This window comes from Erithacus rubecula (genome assembly GCF_903797595.1).
Source record: "Erithacus rubecula genome assembly, chromosome: 10".
NCBI lineage: Eukaryota > Metazoa > Chordata > Aves > Passeriformes > Muscicapidae > Erithacus > Erithacus rubecula.
Genome location: NC_136662.1, coordinates 18337461 through 18363865, shown reverse-complemented (window position 1 = coordinate 18363865; position 26405 = coordinate 18337461). Strand labels below are relative to the sequence as shown.

Genomic DNA, 26405 nt, shown 5'->3' with positions numbered 1-26405 from the left:
TACTTAGTATCACTTAGGTGTTGCTTTGTTTCACTGTCTCTTGTAACATTTATCTTTTACCTAATGTGCTTGCCTTTTCACGAGGGCTACCAATTGATGGGGTTGATGTAATACTGAACACAATGGGAATCATATTGCTGATTAGAACTCTTAGATACAGCAGTAAAAAAAAAAATTTAAAAAAAAAATAGAACGTACAGCAGCACACTGTAATATTTTTCTTTGATGCTGTTTCAGTTTAAGGAAACTGGGAACTTGATCAGGCTCCATGACCTACACTTGGATACTTAGCTCTGCTTTGGTTGATTAATTTTATACGAAAGTCAGCTCTGCATTGTTTTTGCCTTAATTTTCCTCAAGCTGAAATGGAGGGTGATATGATATAGTAGGTGTTTCTGAAGGGTCTGTTTAAATACCATAGAGTATTTACTCTAATACAGTGGTGCCTGTTGCATCTTTAACATAAGGGCATTGATACAGGTGGTAAAGGGAGGCATTTTCAGCTTCTCTTGATCTGCAAACTTTGTGCCTGCCAAGACAATATGAAAAAAAGGTTTTCATGTATAACTGAGCTGAGATCACTTCTTGTAATGATGAATTTTACATTCCTGGCAAAATATTAAGTTAAATAATGAATTTAAAATGTTGCTTTGTCTTTTCAGTACATCAATTGTGGTAACCTGGAACAGCTACTAGATGGCAACCAGCATCTGCCCTGGACAGTGAGGGTGAAACTGGCATATGACATTGCTATGGGAATCAGTTATCTTCACTATAAAGGCATTTTCCACCGTGACCTTACATCCAAGGTACTGCTTATAAAATTAAGGGAACTTCCTATTGATAATACTGTAACTGATTGATTGTTGGGTTTTCTCCTGTCCTCAGATCCATGCAGAGAATTGCTATTATATAAGATGTAATGTAAGACATTTTGAGAAACAAATTGAAATGCAGTTCATAGAATTAAAACTTCCCTCAAAACATGTTCATAGGTTGCATGGAAACTAGAGAAATTATCATGAAGGAAGATCATCCCTTAAATGAGTTCAGATTAGGATTTCTCATAAAGCAGCTGCAGAGTTTTTTTACTTCTGAGTTGTGGTTCAGTAAAGCATTTAAATCCCTGAATAATTAAGCCCAACAATCTAACATTTGGAACAGGTTAATCATATAAAGAACCCAAATTGAGTGGATTATTACAAACGCACTTCAAAATCTCCTTGTTGTTTTTGTTTGCCCTTGTATTTCACAAATCTTCTGTAGGAAGAGTGACCTTTCATTACTAATTCTGCATTAAGTGCTGTGTACAATCCTGGTTTATGTTTCTTTCATTCTTAAAGTCAGTAAGATCAAAATAGTTTGTGTAAAACTTTCAAATTTTGAAATTTCTTCCAGAATAATATATCAGTGGCAGACTTTTCAATGGACATAGATTTATTTTTTCTAGTTCCTTTGGTGACAACTTGCATGAATTTAGTTGGCTGAAGTAGCTGGACAATTCAAGCTCAGCTAGAGATATTGAAATAGGAGCACTAAGCTGTGTGAGCCAGTTGTCCCAGTATTCACACTGGCTCTTACCACCCATTGCAGCCTGTGCTGAGGGCTTTGCTGTCCTGTCTGTCCTGTTGTCTGGTGCTAATGAGCTGGTTCAAACTCACTGGGGCCCTGCAACATGAAAGTCCTTCAAAACTGTTCCTGAGTAGGCTTCATCATGTCACTTCAATCAGAAGCATCCAGAAGAGTGTTAAATTAGTCTAAAAGGGAAAACAGAAAAAATGAGATTTTTTTAAAGATAAAACCACAAGAGTGCGTTTGCCAATGAGGCTACTAGTCCTTCACCAAATTTTAGGGGGTTTTTTAAAGCTTAGTGCAGTGTTAAACAGATACAGAGTGCATTTAATCAAGGTGGAAAAAAAATGTTCAACTGGTAAGTAAAAGTAGTATTTTGGTGAAGGCATAAAATTCTTTCTTGACTGTTCTTTCAAGTGAAAGGCACTGAATTCTGTAAGGAAGAATTATCAAATTTATGGAAAATCCCCAACCTGGGAGTCATGTCACTTTGACATGATAGACTCAGAAAGCTCCATTTCAGTCACCTTGGAGTGTACAGATAAGAGATGCATAAAAGTATCTGAAAAGACAACTTGGTGTTCCCCTTTCTTTTTCAGTTCAGGATGTATTTTAGTGCATTTAAGAGTAGAGTTACTGCAAGGAACCAAAGTAACTAAGGAGAACTCAGTGCCAGCAGCTTTTATTACAACAGGTTCTGTGATGGGTAGTCATATGAAAATCCAGTTCCTGGGATCCTTGTGAATGCCTTTGTTCCAAGCTTTACATAACTGTATGTCATTCTCTGGAGCTGCCCTGCCAATGCTTCAATGTTATCTATTGTTGAACACCAATTGTTTAGAAAGCTGCACCCGCTGGGAGGGGTGCAGGATGTCCCAGCAAGAGCAAACTCATCAGAGGCCACAGGGAGTAGTTAAGGTTATTAAAAAATAAATGAACTATGAATCAAACCCTAAGAATTTACTAGCATATATGCTATATGTGGATGGTCCTTAGCACTAAAGTTATAGTATCTGTGTGGGTCACATCAGAAGCTGTCAGCTTTAAGAATAATACAGAATTTAATTGATGACAGCTATAGTCTGTATTTTTCAATTTATTGGGGACTTTTGGGTTGTTTTGTTTCTTTTTTAAGTTAATTTTTTTCATGTGATGTATGCACTTTTCTTGTTCTATTTGGAAAGGAAGTAGATTAAACACCTGGCCTTAAACACTCACCTTAAACAACTCTTGAATTTTGTTAGTGTATAAAGGTATTGATGAAATAAACCTTAAATCTGTTGGGCAAACTACTCCCTGTTTGCCCTGCTGGCTGGCTAAGTTTTAAAAAAGTGACTTTATTTCAAAGCAAAACAATGAAAATAGCCATAGGAAAAACCTGTCACCAAAATTTTCAGTTCTCAAACTCAAAAGCTTTTGGCTACTCTTTGAGAAGATGCCTTGGCTTTTACCAGGTTTGTACTGGTGATAGGATGAGTTGTCTTAATTCTTACTAGTAAATAGTTGTATGAGAAAGCTGAAGGATGGACTCTTTCTTTGGGAGAGAACTTGGATTGAACAAGGCAAATTCAGTACTCTTCTGTATTGTCCTTCTTTCTACAGTAAACGTCACTAATTGATGGGATGGCTTTATTATTCAAATGAAGGCAAAGACAAGGGTTTAGACATCTGCATGTCAGAGCAGACTGGGTTTACAAGGTGGGAGAGTGGAGCATTTTTCCATGAAACTTGCTGGCTTTGAGCCTTGACTGAAGTGTGAACAGAATGAAACTGAGACTTCTGTGCAGGAATGTCTCCATGCTTTACGTGTTACACTTAGGATGATAGCCCACTGAAAACTGTCCCTCTAATAGGAATTTTACTAATTTTAATTAATTTAGACCCATACTTCTGCCTTTTATTTCTAGAAAACCTCTAATTCCTGCAGCTTCCTGGAGTGGGAGGTGTCATACTTAAATTTTACTGTCAGTTATGGCAGCAGAGTTGTCTTGCTCTTAGCATTATATGTGTCGATGTATTTGATGCCTCACAATTTAAAGAAAGAAAAGTTGCTGTCCCCTACCAATCTAAGATTGGAAAATAAGTGGATTGGGCCATTAGTATACACCAGGATGATCTCTCATCGTAATTGCACCATGTGGAGAGGAACAGAACAGCATTGATACTGCAGGAGGCCAGAGGGAAGAACGGTAGAGAGGAGTAGATGTAGGTCATTATAGTCGATGTGACAGCCCACAGGGATGTCAGCCCTCATATCCCACTGGTGCCCTTCCCAATGTCCTTCTGTCAAAAACAGAGGCAGCACTTGTTAGAAGGGATGTGCTGCCCCGACAGCCACTGCTTCCCTGTGTCATGAGCAGCTCAGTGCCTGGGCTGCTGTAGCTGATCAGGCTGAGCTGCCCTAGTTGCTAGCAACAGCCTGGATTGAACCTGTCAGAAGGTACGAGTGGTCAGACTGGCCATCTGCAGCCTGCACAGAGTAGGGGTTTGGGCAGAGTGACTTGGACTTTTTATAGGCCAAGAAATGTGGTGTCTGCACTTTTGACTTGTCATGAAAAGATTTGTATGGAAATGAAGCCACAATGGGTTCTGACAGCCAACCTTGTTGGCTTATTCCCTGTCCCCTATCCATATCACCACAATCCCTATGAATTGTTTTTCATTGTAGCCTCACTGATAGGAATTTTCTTCGTCTTTCAGTGATTGTCAAGGAGCTCTGGTTATTAATTTTAACTCTGAAAATCTTAGTCATAGAAGATGCAATCATTAAAGCAGAAATCATATTGTGGAAGTGTTTCAATAGAAGCAACTTAATTGTGATATAGTTTTTCTTGATCTGACTTGGTTTTACAGCACTCTAGCTGTTGTAACTTACAGTTAAAATAGCCATGTTTGGGAAAGCATTGGGGAAAAAGTATCCAGCCAGCAAAAAGAATATAGCAAAGTCCCTTTGTACCTCACCCTCAAAACAAGTGCTACACAGAGTTTCTTCACCACCTTGTTTACACTGCATTTGCACTGGATTCAAACCCTGCTCTGGAAGTGCTGTTGATTTCCTTGTCATCTTATGCCAATGACTTCCCTAATACCAGGAATGATTCTTCCAGTATTTCTGAGATGAGGGAGGTAAATAAGATCATTCCTTATTATAATAGATTAAAAGCAAGAATATTGGTGAATACTGGGTATGTGCTTTAAGCCTTTGTTTGGAGTATTTGCATTTTACATGTTTAAGTTCAAAGTAATATGCTTGCTGACCTCAGAAGCAGTTGGAAGCATTACAGCACTTATGAAATAGTCAGGTTTGACCCCAGGAGGCAAAGAAAGCACAAGAAAAGTAACAATCTGTGAAAGATTTTGCTAAAGTAGGTTCCCTGTTACAGAATCCTTCTGAGATGCTGGGGAAGGCCAGAATCCAGATCCCAGAGCAACACTGCAATAGTCTTAACCACAGGACAGAAAAGTTTCATTTGCAGTCCAGGCTTCCTTTTATTTCTTCCCAGCCTTTCTGTCACTCTACTGTTTCTGTGGGAAGAGTGGTCAGAGTCCTGAAAATAGTGGTCTAAGTGTTTTATGTACAGCCCCAATTCACCATCAGCATGAATCCTTTGTGTGTACTGAAGCACATGGATTCTAAGAACTGTCAGTGTGATTGTGTGATTAAGGATATCTTAATATGTAGGCATGAGGGAAAGTTCTTGCAGAAGTTTTACATCTCACCTTTTGTGCAATACTATTTTTTGATGTAGTGTTTGTTATGTATAACTTCCTACCAGTTTTGGAAAAAATGGCGTTCTAAACTTCATTTTAGAGTTGGAAGCTTGAGATTCATGAGGGTGTCTGTTGCTTTAGTTACTGCAGTAACAATACATGAAGTATATTGAATTTGCATTTGTTGCTACTGTTAATTAGTATTGCTAAAACACATTGCATGTCTATGGAGAAGGAATGGGAAGGGGAACAAGAGAGATTCTTTGGCAGTGAGAAGAGAACATCCAGGAATCTCCCTGTTTTTCCAGGGCGGATCACACCTGCTCTGTTGCTATCTAATCCTTTCTGATAGTGTACAATGCCAGTCTCTGATCAGGCATTTCATCCTCGTTCATAGTTTGTTTGGTTTTTTTTTTTTTTTTCCTTCTCAGTTCGTGCCCCCCCACCATATTGATCAAAATCCTAGACTGGCTGACTTCATTTACTCTCTTCCTATTGCTCCTGCTTGATGCTTTATCCAGTCTCTTTGTGTTTTGGTCTTGATTATGTTTAGCCATTTCTAGCTTTCCTCACATTCTGCTCCTCCAGGTTAGCTCTTATCCCTGCCACCTCCACCATCTTGTACTTGCAGTTCTTCTCTCCTTGTAATAGTAATTGCTTTTTTTTTTTCCCTGGCTCAGGATCCTGGTCTTGGTCCCTGGCTTGGGCTTATCCTCTGTCTTGTCACTTTAGTCATGCTCTCAAATTCCTCATGCAGCATGTACTGTTCTACTCTATTCCAGTCTGTTCTTTGCAGAGGTGGAAACAGGAGCATCTTATAAAGAGGTGTCACCACATTTAAAGTCAGAACATGTCAAATTTGGTTTGATACCATAGACTGATATATTGATGGTTTACGCTCCCTCCCTAAAAATCCACTACCAAAACTCTTGGTTAAAAACAAACAGGCAAACTTCCAAACAAATGCCTTTTAGTTTTGCAGAATGATGTATAATTGAAAACAAGGTTTTATAATCAGTAGTATGTTGTGAGCAGTTTTAGGGAACATTGTGAGATGCATTGATGATAAAATCTATGGAGAAATTGTAATCTCTAGGCACATATATATAAACACATGTCTATGTGTGTGTATTCCTGCCAACATCTGCTTTCACTTCTCAGTGTGTAATGGCTCAGCCTTCTCTCATTGAGAGAGGAGCAGTCTCAGTTACTATGGGACAGAATCTTGCATGTAAGCAATTACTGTGGATTATCTGATGTAACATAAATTCACTGCCTTTGGCCTTGAAAGATGCCCTGACTTCCTACCTTGTGTGCTGTTTGTTTCTTTAAAACAAAATAAACCCCAGGCCATGAACAGCACTTTTGTCTGATGAGTCTCATAGCTGGTGCTACAGTTGCAAGGTCCCCTTTGTGCTGAAATAAGCTTGTCTGGATATTTTGCACTGCAGGAGAGGGCTTGCACTGAAAAAATTAGCTGTTGCAGATGGCTGTTTCTAATGATAGTCTCAATACTAAACTTGTACTGATGCTTTGGGAACCAAATGGGACCTCTCCCTTAAGCATAATAGTTTCGAAAGTGTATCTAGTACTGTAACTTCCTGTTACACATTTAATTCTCAGTGGTTTCTCCTAGTGAATAGCACTTTTTAAACAGCTGATACATCTCAAGTGGCCTTTAAATATTTTAATTTGGTAACAGCTATCAGAAGGTTGCAAACGACGGTGCACTGCCATTTCTGTGTTTTCTGGAGTGCAATGAAATCTCTTGAGGAGTTTAGTTTGTATGTAACATCATAAAATAAAACTATAGTGTTTCTTCATCTAAGAAACTTATTTTTAACTCTGAAGCTCTTGAGTCCATTTTAATTTTTGTTTATGTAAAAGGGAGAGTAGAATATTGCATTTGTCTTAGTAGGATTATGCTGTGCAAAGCAGATGTTAAGCTCCTGTAACACACAAAGGGGGCTTTATGTTCCTTCACATCTGTCTGCATAAACAGCTCTGTTAACTCTTTCAGACTCATGTACAGAGCTCCTTGCTTCTATTAAGAGACTGCCTCAGGAAGAACTGGTGAGATCCCTATTTTTGGGAGGGAAAAAACCCTCCCTCAAAAAACTCAACTGAAGTCAAATACTGCCCTCTTAGACTGTGTGAGCTGCCAAAGGAAAGAACATCCTTGTTTGTAGAGGTCCAGAAGGAAAGCCTGGAAAGGTCATCAAGTTTTATTGCCTTGCAGCTTGTACAAATAGTGCAATAGTAAAATGCTTTCTCAAAGCTTGTATTGTGAAGCTGCTTGTCATTTCATAGGCAGTTGTTGAGAGGCTCTTTGCACTAGTGAGGGGTTTGAACTCTTGCATCTCTGAACTAAAATCCATTAATGGAACTTCTTCATACCACACTGATATACTATTTTTTACAGAAACTGAGAAGTATCACTTTATTAGAAGAAGCAGTGCAGTTTTTACATTTGTACTTTTCCTACAAAGATACCACCTCTAGATTAAATTCAGAAGCCCTTTTCAGCCTTTTAGTCTCTACTGAAGCATTGTCCCTTTTTGGTCTTGATTTATCTTGTTGATAGAATGTGAATTCTTTCTGTTTTTCATTGAGTGCACGTGAGCCACAGCAGGCTGTGTTATGTCCCCTATTTATGAATTGTATCTCAAGTCTGGTCACTCTGTTATCTGTGCTGTGGGTTTGGCACAGTGTTGTGTAATGGTATTACTAGGGTGGAAATTGTGGAGGGGTATGGTGGTGCTGAGGGTTTTCCTTGACTTTGTGGAGAATCTCAACACAGAATGCAGCTTTAGCATTAGCATAGTCTTGTCCTGAATGAGCAGTACAGGCTGGAGAACTGACATTTGACTATGCTGGTTTACATAGAGAGGGTTTACTACTGATTTTGCTAAGAATGGGCTTTCATTCTCTCTGGGTTCCAGGAAATCAGTTCTTAGCTATGTAAAAATTTGCCCCAGATGAATTAAATCAGTTTAGTTTCACTACAGTGAGCATTTGTAGTGACACTGGAATTCTATTGTATGGTACATGTCACCTGCCTGTGGCTGATTTAAGTATGAATAAAAAAGCCAGTCTTGTATTGGAATATGTATCCTAATGAATTTAAATTCACACTCAACACTTCTTCATATGCAAACAAAAGACAGGTGTCCACTAATGAGAGAGAAGATTTTGTGCAGCCCACCACAGCAGAACAGCTCATCAGTACTCTACAGCAGGAGTGTTGCCCAAGGCTTTCCCCTCGTGCCTTCTCCTGGTGGAATGGTCTCTCCTGCAGGACTGTGGACCCACAGCAGTGGGATGTCTGTGCTGTTGGGTCTCTCCAAACACTTGCACTGTAAAGGGAGCTTGGCTCTGCTGCAGGCAAATCCTGCTCATCAGGGAAGGGGCTCAGAGCTGCCAGGCAGCATTGATTTAATGTGTGACTTATCTAGGAATAACCTACTTGTATAATAGTTCAGTGCTGCACCTGAAAGCTGAGACTGCCTGGGGCTTGGTGGGGGGTAGGATTGTTCAGCTTCAGTTGATGTATCACTGTCTAACAGGATGCGATTAGATACTGGTAAGTAGCCGAAGAAATATTTGCTGTCAGAATGATGTTTCATTTAAGCTTCCTTTGGGTATCAAAGCAGCCTTGTAAATTATTGTGGATCTTAAGATCAGTAGATTTTAGTTTATGTTGAAAATGGTTCTTAGTTGGGATGTAATGTTTTCTCAAAATTTTGGAGATTAAGGATTACTGAAGAATAACAATAATCCATAAAACATGGAAAGTAAAATTAAGTACTGCGGTCTTGCTTCTCAAATTAATAAAATGTAAATAATCAAAAGTATAATGCAAGAATGAAATCTACATTTCTAAACTAGTGTTTATGAATGATAGAGGTTTTTTTAAAGAATGTTGAATTAAGAATCATCTTTAGTGGCTGAGAAATCTGTATCAGAAAAGTAACCTGAATTTTTTTCTGCATGAAATAGTATCAGCGTTCTTGAACACTTCAAAATCTTTGGTGTCCTCATGGACTTGTTTCTGTGTGGTATGCAATGAAATTCCACTTGCCTGAATCATTTGAGTAAGATTTTTTCAGTAGTTTTATCCTTCTCAGTTTTAAGTCCACTTACAGTGACCAAATGTTCAAAGAGAGGCAAGCTGAATGAATGCACTCTTTGATAAAAGATAACAAAGCCTGCAACAGAGAAGCTTTGCTGCTCTTTGGACAAGTACAGTTGATTTAACTTGGTACATGTTTATGAATCCCCAAACTAACTGTAGTTATTATACTTGAGTCATGCTAAACAAATAAAGCTTTGCATCTCAGGAGCCTGGCATGTGTTTCAAGAGGCTGGCATGCATTTTCTTTACATGATCTCAGGAGTGGCTTGCTTAACCTTTAAATTGGCAGGAAGAAAACTCACTTCATGGCCTGAGCCACAATCATCTCTAAATAATGTAAACAGTGATGACCTGAACTTGATCTTTTAGACAAGGGACTCACTTTTCTTGGTAGTTGCATTATACAGACAAGTTAATGCTCTGGGGTCAGCAAGGGGCTTTTTTGTATATCCAGGCACAATAAAGCCAGAAAATGTTTCCTGCTGTTCAGCTAATTAATGCAGGGTACCACTCAGTAGGAGTCAGCAGTGGGTTTGCTGCCTGTCACTGCTATTGTGCTGCCTGCAGAAGGATACAGAACAAGCATGTGGGAAAGGAATGAATTCTCTGTCCTGTTCCACCTATTGCAGGACAGAACAAAATGCAGGGAATCACCTATCGATTCATTTGGTGAAATGGAAAAAGATGTGGTACTAGAATGGTCAAAGCATATTTCTCAGAGTTGTAAATAAATAACAAAAAGAAATCAATAATACCCCATGTGTGATGTGATGCTGTTAGAGCACAATTATCTGTGTATGTCCTTAAGTTGCCCTCCATCCTGACACTGGAGGGCACATCTGAAAGGAAAAGACTGACAGCATTTCCCTATTAGACTTTTATCTTAAATAATGTTTTATGATGTACTGTAAGAAAAATAATTTTGTGACTCTAAAAGCACATAAACTTGGTCACATCTTATATTTTCTGATGGAAGCTTATTGAAAAGCAGTGAGTTCCTTTTCAGTAATGTAGCAAAATATATGAAGGCATTTAGATTCTGCTGTGATCTTGTATTCTTGTCAAGTACAGGCAGTTTGTAAAAAGAAAATGTAAGGTGTCATAGTGAACAGCATGTATTGCATAGTTGAGCATAAGGGAGCTAAATCATCTTAATTCTTGTTAAAACCTAGCAGGATATGTGCTGCCTCTGGCTGCCTGCCCTCTCAGCAAGTTTTTAAGTGGATTATTAGCTAAGTGGAGGGCTGTTTGCAGCATCTTAAGTTTGACAGACATGTGATTGTGCAGGGGGAGGGTGAGGGGAAAGGGTTGTTGCTCTCAGACAAATGCTTCTCATAGATTAATATCTTCCAAACTATATTTGTAGTCTTGTTTTATCTATTTTTAATCTGGAATGTTAGAGAAGTTTCATGCCCAGACAATAACTCTTCTGTTTGGTTTTTGTTTTGTTTTGTTTTGTTTTTCCAGAACTGCTTAATCAAACATGATGAGAATGGATACTCAGCAATAGTTGGAGACTTTGGTTTAGCAGAGAAAATTCCTGATCACAGGTATGCAAGCTAATCTGAATGGAGTGAGAGTTGTAGTACAAGTGCAGGTCAGAAGCTCTAGTGCACCAGATCCCTGAGGCTATTATTGCACTTCTGGTACAGAATTTTCAAAAAATACCCTCAGTCTTCAGTCTGGAACTGTAGACTGAATAATCAAAATGTTCCAGCCTTAATTACTGTTCATTTTGATATTTAGTGGTGACATTTATTCTTCAAAAATGTTCCTGTTACTAAAGGATTTGCTCAAGCTTTTCAGTAGATCTTTTAATCTGGTTCTTGGGAATTTTGGGGTTAAAGAAACCCAAAAGACAAAGCAAACACAAAAATGCTGTCCTGCATTTTGGATTGGGATGATTTTGTAATAAATGTCATTCCTTGATTTCAAGCATCTTCAGCTTCTTTGCACTTACATCAGTGATATTCGGTGGCATTCCAGCATTATTCTTATTTAATCTCTGTGTTAATTTTTTAAAATCCGGGACTATAACACAATAAATAAAAGTTAATTATAAAATTACTGTCTAACTCGCCATTTTCTTTTCCCTGGGATGAAATTAGTCTTAACTCATCTGAGTAAAGCACAGGGGACTGTCACAAGCTATTGTTACAATTGAAAATAGTCCTTTTGTCATCCCTCCATTAGAGAGATCAAGGACAAGGATTTCATTGTTCTCTCTGTATATTGGCTTGTGTGTTGCAGAGTATTCTGACTGTGAAATGTGCTGTCAGTTTTGCTCCAGCGTGTGCTTCTGCATAAAACAAATGAAAGCCTTCCAGCACTTCTGACTGTGAAGAAAACAATAAAAGTTAATCTCAGCTGTGCAGAGTTTTTAAACTGCACATATCCTAAAACCATATATTGAGAGATCTGAAGGCTTGCATTAATATTGGTGAAATATTGGATCTAAAAACTTAGCAAATATCTTAATTTACAAACTACTGAGCCCATGTCTGACTTGTACCTGCTGTGGAGCAGCACCCTGTGAGGTGCTGAAAGCTTCAGCTGTATTCAGATGAACCCATCACAAAACCAGGAAGACACTACAGGTGCCTTAAAGTGTCTTTAATATCCAGCTTTGAGATGCCTTGAAAACTGAGATTACAGTTAGTAGCTTGAGACTAAAACCAGCAGCATAATAGAATTGCTACATTAGCCACTGTTTTGTTTTTATGTAGTTTAACCTCCATTTTCAAATGCAGCTTTGTTCTTTCCAGTTAGCTGGTAACAAGCTGTGCTATTTTGAGGCCTTCAGAGGCCTTTTCTTTTTAAAGTAGGTATTCCCTCAAGATCAGCTGGGAGACAGACTGGGAGCCTTCCTTAAGGCCTTAGTATTCAGCTTGTGGAAACTGCAAGTTTTTAAAATTGGGTCTATTCTGATTACTTTTAATTTTTCCATATTAAAGGATTCATCTGGTCCATCTTGATTTTTTTTTTTTAAACAGTTTTCAAATATTTATTTTAATAATTAATAAGTTTGGCTTCATTCAGAGCTGAATATACATGTAGGGATGGATACCTGCATGTCCTGCTGGATGAATGGAGAACTTGGCATCTAGCCCAAAAATAATGTCCACAAACCTTTTTATGTATAGATGAAGGAGGCAACTCTGCCAAGAGTTAAGCAGTAAAAACCTATTAAATAGCTGCGACCTTAAAATAAAGCATTCTTTAATTGATGTTAATAATTGATTGGGAAAGTTAGTAGCAATACTTGAGCATTTAATTAATGGTTCTTCCTTCTCTCCCACCACCTCCCATCCTTATCTATCCCACATCTACATAGTGAGAAGTTACCAGTTGTGGGTTCACCCTTCTGGATGGCACCAGAAGTTCTCAGAGATGAGCCCTACAATGAAAAGGTAGGTACATGATATAAATGCAGTCAGTTGTCAAATGGTTTTTTTCTGTATGCAAGATTTTGAATTTCTATCATATTAAAACTGTTGTTATTTTCACTTGTAATGTTTCTGTACTCAGATCATTCAGACTAAGGGAGAGTGAGAATTAAACAGCTAATGATTTTAATTCATGATGTTTATTCTTATATGGAAATAGAATTGGCTTTAGGATTGTTCTATTACACTGTTTCCATTCTGAAACACCCTACATACACTATACTGAAATACAGTGATGCTTTGTTGATCTAACACAATTTAACCAATGAAGAAATGTAGCAAAGTTGCTTCCCTGACTGTACACGGTGAAATCTGGGTAGAAGTTAAAGGTCTGTATCTAACCTTTCACAATTCTCTGTGTGTGTGTGTGTGTATATCTCTGTATGTATGTGTGTGTATAAATACAAAAAATAAACCAGCATGTCTTAAGGAAAGACACCTTGAAAAGACAAAATGTTCTCCAAAGATATTTCTAAGTTTTCCTGTTTGTGTCATTGGAAAATGTTTCTTTCAGAGGAGGATCAGGTCGTACTGGGTTTTAGAAATGTTTTTTTCAATCAAGATCTTTACACAGGGTTTTGTCTCCATTGCTTCAGTTCTGCCAGTGCAGCTTTTCTGTGATAAAGCCCACATCCCGTACCTCTCTGTATCTAGTAGTTAATGATCTGTTTAATTGGTGGTACTTTAAACTTGCAGGAAAGCAGTAACTACTTTAGTAATTAATGTAATAATTGCAATTTCAAAGCTTTTAAAAGAGTTTAATTCACCTAAATTAATAATAAAGTACCCAAATCTATAGTGCCACATTCCTCATTGACCCTACCATGGGGGGGACTGAAGAGGAAGCAATTGCCATACCTCATCAGCATGAAAGGGAACATATAAACAAGCCTGATACATAAGGGATGGATTCATGCTTCTGCCCTCTAGACTTGTATTCCATATTTTCCTAAATTTTATTACCTGAAATATTCAGGTAGGTAGAAATCTGAGGAACTGTGCAGCTCCAGAGGTAGTCAGATGAGTTGTCATGGAAATTAAACCTGATATACAGTGCTGCTAGATATCTCAAGCTTTGGGAAGACAGTTTTCTCCAGAGGAATTGAACTGAGAAGAGGAAAATGTAATTTTTCTTTAAAATAGCATTAATGTTCTGGCTAGGCTATGAATTGCATGTATTTTAAACCTGTTTTTCTAACAACAGTGATATATGGGCATGTCATGTTTTGGCAAGGTTTTTAATTATTCCCATGTGTAGGAAATCAAATGGAACTTCAGTATTCTTTGTTCAAGGAAGGATTTTTTTATTTTTGAAATTTTTGCATTGCTGAATTAATAGTGATTTGGTGGGTTTTTCTTTTCTTGAAAAAAGTAAATTCATCATCATTGCTGTTTGTGCAACAAGAATACTTTCTGTGAGCATGGGTTTCTTCACATGGAAAATGTTGGCTCTGATGCAGTTGCTCAGTGTTGTAAGGCTGTGATGTTGTTTAGTTGTTTCATGATAGTCATTTGGGGGTAAGGAGAAACTCAGGGCAGATAAGAACACTGAGTATTCATAGCTGAACCATGTGTCTATTAATGTTTTTCTCTCTCAGGCAGATGTGTTCTCCTATGGCATAATTCTGTGTGAGATTATAGCAAGAATACAGGCAGACCCAGACTATCTCCCTCGCACAGAGGTACGTGCTTGTGTTTATAACATTGGTGGGAGGTGGTGAGTCTGCCATGATAACAGCTCAGCCTTTAGAACTTCTGCCACTGCTGTCAAAGATAGCATGAATAGATGTGACTTTAAAAATAGCCTGTAAAAAGCTTTTGCTCTTTATGCTGTTATTGTCGGAAGCTCCATTGAAGACACTTTCTCAAAAACTTCGTGCAGCTGCAATCCTCATGGGAATCCTTTCTACCCCTTACTGGCAGGACATTGGGAGCATTGCAATGCAAACTCTTCCTTTTGTGGAGTGATAGCTCATGTAGACTTCTTGCCAGGTTCACAGTGAGGCACTTTTGGCACTCTGAATGCACTAAGCAGCCCCCCCTTGTGAAAGGGGCAGGAGCTGTGTTAACAGCAGCTAGAATAAAGTTCACCCTTTTTTTTGTGTGGACTCTGCTATGCACTGTGGATCTGAGCTATAATTGACTAATTAAAGATACTTTTTTCATTATTCATCCCATCTACAGGGCAGCTTTTGACCCTCTGTGGAGGTTATTCCAAATTGTCTATCCCTCTCCATTTCTGAAAATGAAAAATTGCTTAGGTCTTGAACTGCAATAAATAAAAGATTATTTTTAAGTCTGCCCTTCAGATTTTGTAGACATGCACTTAAGGAACTGTATAATTTGTATTACCAGTCTACCATCCACTGAAGAGTTAGCCATTGTAACTGATACATTTTCATCACGGCAAAGCCTCTGGTTTTAGAGCAGGCTGTTAATGTGCACTGTGAAAATCACTACAGTGAAACATCATAGCATAGGGTGTTGTTTCCAAATCCACACGTGCAACATTTCAAGTGCAGTGGATTGCATTTGAATCTGGGAAGAAGGATGGGCTTTGATGTCAGCTCATTCTCTTACAGCTATCCTGTATCAGTAATTCCAACTGGGAATGCTGCAGTTTGGAGTGTGCATGAAGTTTTCTCAAACTCTTCTGTTACGTGGTTGCTGAGAAAAGTGTTCATGGTTATTCCTGATAACTTCACACAGTGACCTCATAAAAAGAAGATGCTTTGAGCTAGATGGGCCTCATTTGTTTCTTTGTGCTTTGTCATTTGTGCAGAATTTTGGGTTGGATTATGATTCCTTCCAGCACATGGTGGGAGACTGTCCTCCTGACTTCCTCCAGCTGGCCTTCAACTGCTGTAACGTGAGTATCTTACTGGAAGGGGAGAGAACTCCTAAACTGGAGTTCTCTAAATCCCTCTGGCTTTTGAAAATTAAGTTTCAAGTATCTTCTGTAAATGCTTTAAGAGCCTACCTCTAGAAGCAATGTACCTTCTGACAACCCAGAAAGTCCCTTTCAGTTTTTATAAACCTTCCCTTCCCCTTGCTAAAAGGTCTGTCTTGTGTTCTTGCAATTCTGTGTTCTGTCATGCCAAACAAACAGGTCTGGCACACTGAACAACCTCTTGCAGGCTGCTCAGGCTGATCATAACCAGTTGGATGCCATTGACACTGGCTAACCCCCGGGCTGACAAAATCCAGCTGTTGTTGTGTGCAGACCTACTGAGCTATGAAGGAAGGACTGACTTGCTCTTACAAACAGAGGGGACAAACAAATCCAGAGCAGGCATTAAACTATTCTAAAATGTCTGTATGATGCCTTTTGGAAAAGGGATTTGACATCTAAATCCTTAGCCAGTGTCATAAAATCCAAACTTGGACTGAAATGATTTAGTATCTGTAAAGCTATAGGCCATGTCCTGTAGGGAGAAAGTTTTCTGGCAATTATTCAAGTAAAATTGTGATAGTGCTGGATACCTTCCTGCTCCTTATTGTGAAAACTCCAGGGCAATAAATCTCTTCTGCTGGTTATCCTGTAACAGAGTTACTAGTGCCAATGTATAGTAAACCAGTTTATATAAGATAAGTGAACCTGAGCTTCCCCCACATTCAGCTGAAGTTGGGAATGTCCAGTCTGCTTATCTTAAGTAGAGGCAACTTTAAAAAATTTTACTGCACAAAACATGGCCCTGGATTCACAATCAGGCTGTGCTGGAACTGCCAGCATTGTGCCCAAGTGAATACTTTTAAGAAGTTTCATCTCTTTGTACTTTTAGTGGTTATTTTTGACCTGATCTCTCTCTTTACTTTGTATTAGTACAAAAGCCCATGCTCAAGGAGAGAGTGGTATAAAGGTGAGAATGGGAGCAATGACTGCTGGTCTTGGCATCACACGGCATAATTTGATTCTAAAAGTGTTTGTGGAACTTACTGCTTAACTCCTCTTATTTCACCTTAGTACAGTAGAGCTTGCTTCACCTGGAGAGTGGTACATCTCACTCACATTTATGAAGTGCTTTGATTACATGAGCACTAAAGGGTTTGATTAGAGGTATGATTTGACTTTGAAAAGCTCAGCTCCCACCTGGAGGCTCCAGAAACAGTGCTGCATCCAAACACATAATGTGTGACTCAAAGCAATTTTTCATCTCAGAAATTCAGAATAAAGCTCCTCATGAAGTAAGGGGCAGTGAGGTTTTTATTTTCATGTAAGAATTTGATGTGCTCAAAGAAAAAGGGTTTTCTCCTATGCATTATTGTCAAATGCAGCTTCCTGTATAATAAATGTCCCTTTACTGAATTGAAATGGAAATTGCTGTCTTGTGATCTAGCCATTAATATGCTGATTTCAGTGTGGGGCAATGCTGGAGTTCACATACCACTCACCTAGGAGAAAGAAAATGGAGTAAACAGATAAGGCTTTCTTTATATTGTCCTAAGTATGCTGGGCTTCAATAAGAAGTGATTGGTGTGCTAATTTTGTCTGAGACATGGGCATTTATTAGCTTTTTATCATTTAATAGGTCAACAAGGTGTGAACTGTAATAGCCCAGCTGAAGTATTGTGCAAATCCCTGGGATTTTCTACAGCCAGGAAATGTGTTTTAAGGCATCCTAAGACGACCAGTAAAAACTGGCACATATGAGCAGTGGATTAACATTTAATTTACTGTTATAAAGCATGTGGGTTTGTAAATAAGCACCTGCAAGCACCCAACAATTGTAAGCCTCCTTGTGGGACTGTTTAATAAACATAATCATAAATGATCATGCAAAAAGCTTACCAGGATGAGCTAAGCTGTTGGCAACTGCTGCTTTGATAAGAAAACTTCTCTGCCATTTGAGCAGAATCTGGACTGCTCTGAATAACTGTTCCATTGCTGCTCTTGTCTTGGGTCTTACCTAGCACAAATTAAAATAGCCAGAGAGCTCTTTCTACTTCCTGTAACTTCCAGTAGCTTGCAACAACTCCCTAAGATTCCAAAATTAGTATGTTTGTCAGAGTACAGTGTGTGCTTCTGTGTTGCCCCTGCCCTACTCTTTCAGTGAAACAGGGAATGCAGAAAAATGTTTTCTAATGCCAGGAAATTCCAGCTGCTGCTTTAGAACAGTTTTCTTGCTGCTCTTGAGCTCTTCAAGTGTGGTTTCTTTGTTTTGTTTTTATTACTGTACATAGGAATTTTTAGCACTTTGCCCCTTTTTGCTAGAAGGTGTTCTGGCATTGCTGATCATACCAGTGCTCTTCAGAAAGATGCATCTCAAATAACCTGCAGGGTAGTATCAGGGAGGTCTTTGGGGTTTGTTGTGTACAAAGCACTACTGTTCCCATTGTAGAGGTGAGATCTGTCTGGGCTTGTCCACTCTGAAAAAGCCTTTAGAAGGCTGGAAACAGCAATCAGGTCAAGTGGAATTGTTTTTATTAGTTAACTTTCAGCTGCTGATTTAGATGTTGCTACATACAGGAGTGAAGCCTGTGACATATATACAGAGTCAATGCTCAAAATTATGAAATGCTTTCAAAGTTACTGTTTAAAGGAAGCTGCTTGCCCTGTAGTACAATTTTAGTGTTGGACTTAGTTTAGGAATCTATATCTGCTAGAGTGAATAAATAAGTTACATACCGAGAAATAAAGGCTAATACATATTGATGAGTAGGGGGAATATTTTACCTGGGATTTTTCTTTTTCCTAATTTATAACTTTTTCACACCACTCCTGCTTCCTTACAAGATAGACCAGTACACTCTGTAGTATAGCTAAGTAACAGATGGAAAAATACAACATTTTCAACTTTGAGATCAGCAGTGCCATTTAGGACTGTTTTAATTAAAGCCACAAGGAGATAATGGAAGAATTACAATATTTTAAAGACTGACATAGCCATGTTGTTTTGTGTAATCCTTTTGAAATAACATTGGTATGTAATCTCTGATAACCAGAGTCCAGAAAGAAATCCTGAATTATGCAAACTGTTTCAAGCAAACCAACCAACCCCCCTCACAAGCCATGAATCTGACAGTTTCCCTACTTTTCAATTAATTTTTCCTCTTCCTAGAATGTTTAAAAATTAAATGTGAGAGGTACCTGCTTTCTGTAGTTTTTTTTCAATGACAACACACTTAAAACCATTTTGCATTTCCTCAGATTGTCCCTCTCTCTCTCTCAACTGTGTAAGCATGAACAAAACCACATGGACTTATTTGATTTCTGTGCATTCACAGATGGATCCAAAGTTGCGTCCTTCATTTGCTGATATTGTCAAAACACTGGAGGAAATGTTAAACCGCCTGAGAAATGAGGACTCAGAGAGAGACAGAAAGTTCTCAAACCTTGACAACAGTGAAAGAAAACCCAAAGGTAAGTGTCTGTATTGTACAAACATTGCTACATGTTCACAGCAAGAAGAGAAGAAGCTTCATATTTTGAAAACTGGTGTTTTGGCTATATATGGTTTTATTTATGGTTTATGAATGCTTTTACACAAACCCTGAAAATTATTCTGCTGCAATGCTCTATACTTTCCATCACAGAATGTCCTTTGGTGAAAAAAAACAGCAAACTGTTTCTTAAAGTGCCTGATAATATTTTGTCCCCAAGATCTTGAGAGGAAATTTAGAGTTCATTTGTGAATGTATTTGTAAATTGCTAATAATATATAAAAATCCATCTACTTTTGAGTTATTGCTGCTGTGATTTGTACATATGCATAATTTTTTTGGTGTATGTTACATGTAACATTTAGAGGCTTCTTAAATTCCTTCAGGAGGAAGAGCACAGAAGATGCAAGAGTATTATAAAGTACCTAGAAATACTCTGAAAGACGAGAAAAGATGAGTCCCAGGTCTGCTTGGGAATGTTGGCCTTGAAAGGTTTTTACTAAAGCTGTCTGGTGCCACCTGGTGTGGGGAGCAAACTCTTGTATCCTGGGCCGTATTCTGACTTGGGTGTTTTATGTTAGTACACTTCTGGCATTAGAAACTTAAGAGTACATTAAAAATGGTTTCTTATTTTATGTGGATGTGCAAATATGTAGCATATGGACATAACTATCGGTCTGTGATATAGTTGTAGATGGAAATAATTTTTCTCTATGTCAAACCACATAGAGTTAATGCATGTGATAGTTCTCCCACACCTGGAAAGCATCTAAAAGAGGTGTGAGTTAAAAAGGAAATTGGTTTGTTTGTTTGTTTAGGGGTTTTTGTTTGGGTTGGGTTTTTTTTTCTTTTGGTGTTTTTTTTCCCCATCATTCTCCCTTTGGAGTACATGTACAAAACAAGTGCTTCTCAAAGAAATGTTGCATGCTGTTCTTGGACTTGCATAGTCTTTCTTACTGGAATTACTGTAGTCTAAACTGTGGCAGTATTCAAAGGAAAAAGTGAAAATCCATATGTGCTTATTTGGGAAATATAAGGAGATATCACTTCTTTTTACCCAGTTGTTATTGCTGCTCTTTAGAGGCATCTTGAGAGCTCATGACCAATGCATGTTCCAAACACTTGGGTAGTTAACATCTACCAGTTTTTCATCCTAATCTAGTGATACAGCTTTTATTTATAAATAAACCATTGCACGTGCAATGGTTGCAAATTTATAGGCATTTATACAACTTTCATACTCCTATCATTAGGATTATATATCTCATATATCTCCAGTTTTGTATTGGATAATGTACTGAAAGAAGGCTGGGATAGAATGATTTAAAATCTGCATGGTACAAGGAGAGACTTCTTTTTTTGTCTTAGACATTTCCCATCAGAGTGAAAAAGTCCTCATTTCTTTGGCAACTATGTTTTGTACTAGTTCTCTTTTGTGGGAAGTAGTACCAACAGACCTTGGGCAACTTCTGCTGAAAGCCAGGACAATAAATCTAGAAACATGCAAATTGTTCTTCTCTAACACCACCCTGTGCCATCTCTGCTGCAGCAGTATACTGGCAGCAAGGAGGTTTGCAGGGGCTCTTAAATACACTGAGGAGAAGAGAATGGTGTACTTGTGTTTGTGCAGGAACTTAAAAGGAAGGAGTTTATGTGCCTATGGAACATAGTTTGGAATATCAGAAATGGAGCTTTTTTCTTTACAGTTGGCATGAAGGCTCTGTAAGTGAGCAGGTACACAACTATGCACAGAGCTTCTTCAAGCTAAGAGTATTTCTCTTTTTCTATTCAGGATCAATTGACAAAGGACCAGGAGTAAAACGTTTGAGTTCCTTGGATGACAAGATCCCACCCAAGTCACCCCGTCCACGTCGGAATATCTGGTTGTCACGCAGCCAGTCGGATATATTTGCCCGCAAACCTTCCAGGAAGATAAATGTGCAGGACCCCTACTACACACCAAGCAAAGGGCTGGGCCGGAAAGTGAATCCCTTCAGTGCCCGGGAGGACCTCAAGGGGGGAAAGATCAAATTCTTCGACATGCCAAGCAAGTCTGTGATTTCCCTCGTGTTTGACTTACATTCTCCAGAGGCACGTGGAGGTCTAAAAGCCAGCCAGTCCCAGTTCCGGCAGGCATATAGCACAGACTGGCAAGAACCTTCCCTTCTTCCTGGGAGGAGATGCAGATCACTTCCACTCTCTCCTGAATTACCACACAAGGAATATGGCCTGTTTGGGGGACTGTCTTCAACTGTTGGCAGGTGTGACCCAGCCCAGTTAGGTGCAGAGGTTCGGCAAAAACTCTTGAGTAGCACTAAATATGGTGTGTCAGAGATTCCCCCCTTTCACGCCAAGCCTCATAGACCAGAGTTTCTTCTTGCACCAGGACAAGAAGAGGATATGGACTGTTCAGATGGGCCAGTGGCCCAGGAGGAAAATGGGTTTTGCCCTGTTGAGAACGCATGTGGAAATCCAGCATGTGATCAGCCATTAGTGCTGGCCCTGTCTGGGCCACGATCTTACAAAAAGCTCCCAGCTGAGAATTCAGTGAACTCTGAGGGACACAGCTCCCCACAAGTGTTTGCAGGTTGTCTCCCTTCTGAAGAGATGGAGGTAGAAGATGATCTACTGAAAATTACTCTGTTAGAGTCTACAAAGCCTCTGTTCAGTGTTAGTCCTCCCACTGAGTTGAAGAGAGAGGCATGGTCCTTCAGGGAGCAGGATGGGGACAGTCCTGCCCTGTTGTCTCAGACCTCCTCCAACATCTCAGCAAGTGGCAGCACAAAGTCAACTTGTGACATATGAAGAGAGGGCTTAAACTGAATGTGTCCTTGAAGGAACAGTTGTTCCCAGCTGATTAAACTCTGGTTTTCTGTAGTGCTGGGCTTCACATTTGAAAGAGACTCAACAGATGGTGGAAGCTGGCTGTCAGACAGATAGCTGCAAACAGTATCTGAAGAGACTGATTATTTTATAAAACTTTATTTCAAATTGTCTTTATTCCCTTTCCTGATTTCCATTAGGAGGGGGAACTAGTCCAGCCAGAATGGCCATGTGGGTCCCACAGTCCTTCCAAGAGGCAGCAGCCAGAGCAGGCACCATGTAAACAGTTTGACCTGGATTTCCAGCATGGGGCATTTTAAGGTCTTAAGCTCCATATAGAGTAGAAAGAATGACACTTAAATTTTTCCTTCTTTCCTCTAACTGAACAGCTGCTCTAAGCCACTGCAGATTTTTCATTAACATTCTGCATCAGTGCATATGAGTTGGAGCCTCTGTTTCAGAAACAGGCACAGAAGTCTTTCTGAGCTATGTTGAGCAGATAGGAAAGCTCTCTGGTCCCAGAGCTGCTTTGAATGCTGTTGTAGCATTAAACAAGCTCTTCTTTCAAATGCAGAAAAAACAAAACCCCTCATGCTGGTCACAATCTGCAGGCTGAGTCACATGACAAGTACTTTGCAATTAACAAGAAGAATCTGTTCCCTGGTGTTTCATTTTCCCTTGGGATTTAGTAATGATGTTTAATACATTGTGCAGGGAAGCTCGCTTCCTTGTACAGCACTTTGTGTACCTCAGCCCTAATGTGGAGGAAGATTTGCCCAGGGCACAGAGAAGCATATTCCAGGCATTCCCATTTCTGGGCTTCTGAAGAAACTGCTCCTGAAAGTACCAGCTGTACTGAGCTTTTGGCAGGGGGTGGGCTCTTATCTCTGAAGAGCTGAGTGGACATCATGATGTGTTTCTGCAGAATAGTTAAATACAGTAGCTGCATCACAATTGACTATTATCACTAAGCTGGAAGGGTCCCATTCACCTCCCTCTCTGGTACAACATCCCATCTCACTGATTTCATTGCAGTAATGATGGCTCCTCACTAGCCTGCTTGACAGAGGACAGGGATCTCCTGCTAAGGGGAAGTTGCCAGCAGTGTTGTAGCCCCACAAGTACTCTTGGAGAGAACAACTCAGAAGAGCTTTGAATTGTCAAACTGAAAAAAATTAGCTTGTCCCAAATTGACTTTTTGTGTACCCTGCAGAAAGAAGCTGCTGTCTTTATTGGTTTCTCCTGCCACTGAATTGGATGATTTTTTTACTTTTTTTGTTTTTTTTTACTTCACTCCACCAGCAGGTACCTGTGAAAGAAGCAGCAATGTAAGTTTTAACGCTGCTTGCTGGAACCAGAATCAGCAATCTCTGCTCTGGGATGCAATGTATGGGAAAGCTTGTTCTATGACATTTATGCAACACCCTGCCCTTTTCTACTATGATCATCTCAAAACACATGGGATTTTAAAATTTTTATTTTATGGGGGTTTTTTAACCTATATTATCATTCCTGAGTGAGGTAAACATTGCACACCTGCTGAGCAGATGGTGATGCAGCAGAATCCAGAATTTCATCCAGGTAACTTGTTGCATTCTTCCTGCTCTCTTGTAAGGCTGATGCTGTAAGTTAGTCTCTGATGAAAGCCAGACTACTTCTACTCTTCTGCTGTCTCAAAGAAAGGATGGAGAAAGCCTTAGTTCTTTCTTGGCTGGGATGAGTATCTTTTCTGAGGTGTAGGTAGCTATTCTATGAGTTACAGCTATGACTTCCTCTAGTGAAGTGTGCATTAACCTGAGCAGCAGTTCTCCCTTTGCAGTGGCTGCCATGAATGAAATGAGAAACCATGTTGCCGAGTTATTTAATACAGTCCATGCCAGATTAGGCAGCTGTTGGCAGTTTGAAGGAGAAAATGCCTGTGCTCACTAAGATCACACCTTTTGGCCCACACCTGTCTGGTGTCTGCAGAGTGCAGAGCAGCTTGTATGGCTACCACTGTGTGTGTGTAACTTCCTTTGAGAACAGCGAAACACCAGAACTCAATGGCCTGCCTGGTACCTGCTTGCTTCTTTTGTTTTATTTTGTTTTAATCTTTGCTACAATTGTATCTTCTGGGAAGGAAACCATCAGCACCAGCTTCTGTTGTCACAAGATGCATTTAGGTGTGTGACTTCAGACAAACAAGCAATAATTAGTAGTTTACATTTGGATCACCAGGCCGAGAGAAGCTGTCCAGCAGCCTGAGCAGAGAGCACACACACACCTCTGGCTGCCCTGGGGCTCCCTGAGAGAGAGAGAGCCCTGGCTGTCAGTGCTGACACCTCCCCATGAAGCCTGTTGCCCTCTCTGACACTGCAAAGCTTGAGCAGTCAGGCTTGGGGTACTCCTGGGGAACCCACTGCAGTGACCTCACTGTTCTCTTACACCACTGTCTTTAGGTTTCCCTGCCCTGAACAGCTCTTACAAAGCAGCACAGGTAAAATTTTATTTTTTTAACTGTCCGCTCTAAGCACAACCAACTGACATGCATTGGGCACAATTATCAGCTCTTCTGGCTCTTGGTACTGAGATGGAGATGTCAGAAACAGAAATGTCAAGGGCTAGTAGCTCAGGCCTTTATTGGATTGGTCTGCATGGGAAGAGGCATGTGGATGAAACTGGAGTAAAAGGTCATTTTAAAAACTGCAAAGTGGTTTCTGAAACCCAGTGTTTCTGAGGATGCAGTTGGAAGTCACTACATCTCATCCCTTTGGCTGAGTAAAGCTGAATCTAGACTGCACCTAGTAACTCCTAGGTTTTGTGCCTACTGAGGTTGCTTTTCTACAGAGGGCCATTTTCTGACAGCTACTGATGAACATGAATTTGAACATGTGGTCAGCAAACTCCTTGTTTTATAGTGATGTGACAAAGTTTTATTGTGATTGGATTTTACCGTGATTTTGACTTTACAGGAGCAGTTCTTGCTCTTTTAAAGTACTTTCTACGCGTTGCTACGCATCTCCCTGAAGAGATCAAAGATGTTTTAAATTCACTTTAAATCTATGTTGAGTTCATTTAAATGTCTGTTATAAGCTATTTTTGTTGTGGTTGCAGGCTGATAAAATGCAGCCAAGAGAATGCATGTGAATTGCTCTCAAAAGCAGCACAGCCAAGGGGCTGTAGCAGACTTGTACTTGGAGAGGCATTGATGTATTGTGTGTAACAGAACATTGGTATTTTTTGCCAGTACAACTAAAGACACTTGAATAATTCCTGTTTGCACTTAATGCTATTGTTTATATTGCATGTCACTACATTTCTATGCAAAACAAATGACCTTTTTCTTTGGGAGGAGGGGCAGCCAGATATTTGATTAAGTATAAAGATCTTTGCGAGATGATCTATTTTCGTATTTATGAAGGAGTTTTACGTCTTAATATTTTGCAGTCTGTAAATAGCTGAACTTGTAATTAAAGGCTTAGGAAGAAGTTTGTAGCCTGTGTATAATAGTAAGTTAACACTGCCAGAAAAAATCTTTGCGAAACAACTTTTCTAATATTGAGGATATTTATGAATATGTAAAGAAAGCACGTCTTGTTTTTATGTTGATTGACCTTCTGACTTTTTTGAACTATAGAAATGGTGTATGTTTTATTGGAACTGCAATAAGAAGTAACCAAAGATGAATCCACTTAAATATTTTCATAATTTTTTTCTTGGTCAGGTTTTGTAAACTTTCCCAACTTGCTTTCAAAATAAAAATGAAATCAAGGCCTGCGTCTTGTGATTAAGAGGACAACTGGTTTAAGTTAAAAATGCTGGCTTGAATGCTTACTTAAAATACAAATGCCATTAATACCTGGCTTGAGATTGTACCTGCTATTACTCAGTGCTGAGTTATACCTAAGGAAAACTGTCAGGCTCAGTAAGTGTCATTTCTCTCCTGCATCTCACTGAAGAGTTCCACTATTAAATCTGTGAGACTCAATGATTTTTTTTTTTCTGCTCTGTGTTACAGGGCTCTGAAGAGTAGGCCATATCTTGTGATCTACCAGATAACACGGCTTTTGGTATCAGTCTGCCGTGGTGGCTGCTCTGTTCTAGCCCTAAACAGCCTCAGTAGCACAGGAAGCTGTGCAGTTTCTCAGGATCACGTATCTGGTTTTCAGCCCTACTGCCTCTCCCCTTTGACCAAGTCTGAAGACCTGCTATGGCTTGGTTCTTCAGGCAGTTAGCCAGTACTAGAATCAGCTGGCCCATTTGGGAGGAACTTTCTTCTTCCCTTTTTTCCTGTAGGGGCAAAGGTTCTCATGTGTGCATGCTTTAACCAAAGGTGCATTTCTCCCCCTTCAGTCTCT

At 39.4% G+C, this 26405-nt stretch overlaps 1 protein-coding gene across 4 annotated transcripts in view; it reads left to right on the top strand.

Annotated features, from left to right (window-relative positions):
* TESK2 (testis associated actin remodelling kinase 2) overlaps positions 1-25846 on the top strand; it is a 110792-nt gene extending 84946 nt beyond the window's left edge. For all 4 annotated transcript variants that reach the window (XM_079314007.1, XM_079314008.1, XM_079314006.1 and 1 more), the window contains 7 exons: positions 663-809; positions 10886-10968; positions 12753-12828; positions 14463-14546; positions 15647-15733; positions 19090-19225; positions 21038-25846. In XM_079314007.1, the coding sequence (XP_079170133.1) occupies positions 663-809; positions 10886-10968; positions 12753-12828; positions 14463-14546; positions 15647-15733; positions 19090-19225; positions 21038-22050 (1626 nt within the window). In that variant the 3' untranslated portion in view covers positions 22051-25846. The remainder of the gene's footprint in view (positions 1-662; positions 810-10885; positions 10969-12752; positions 12829-14462; positions 14547-15646; positions 15734-19089; positions 19226-21037) is intronic.
* Positions 25847-26405: the final 559 nt, after the last annotated feature.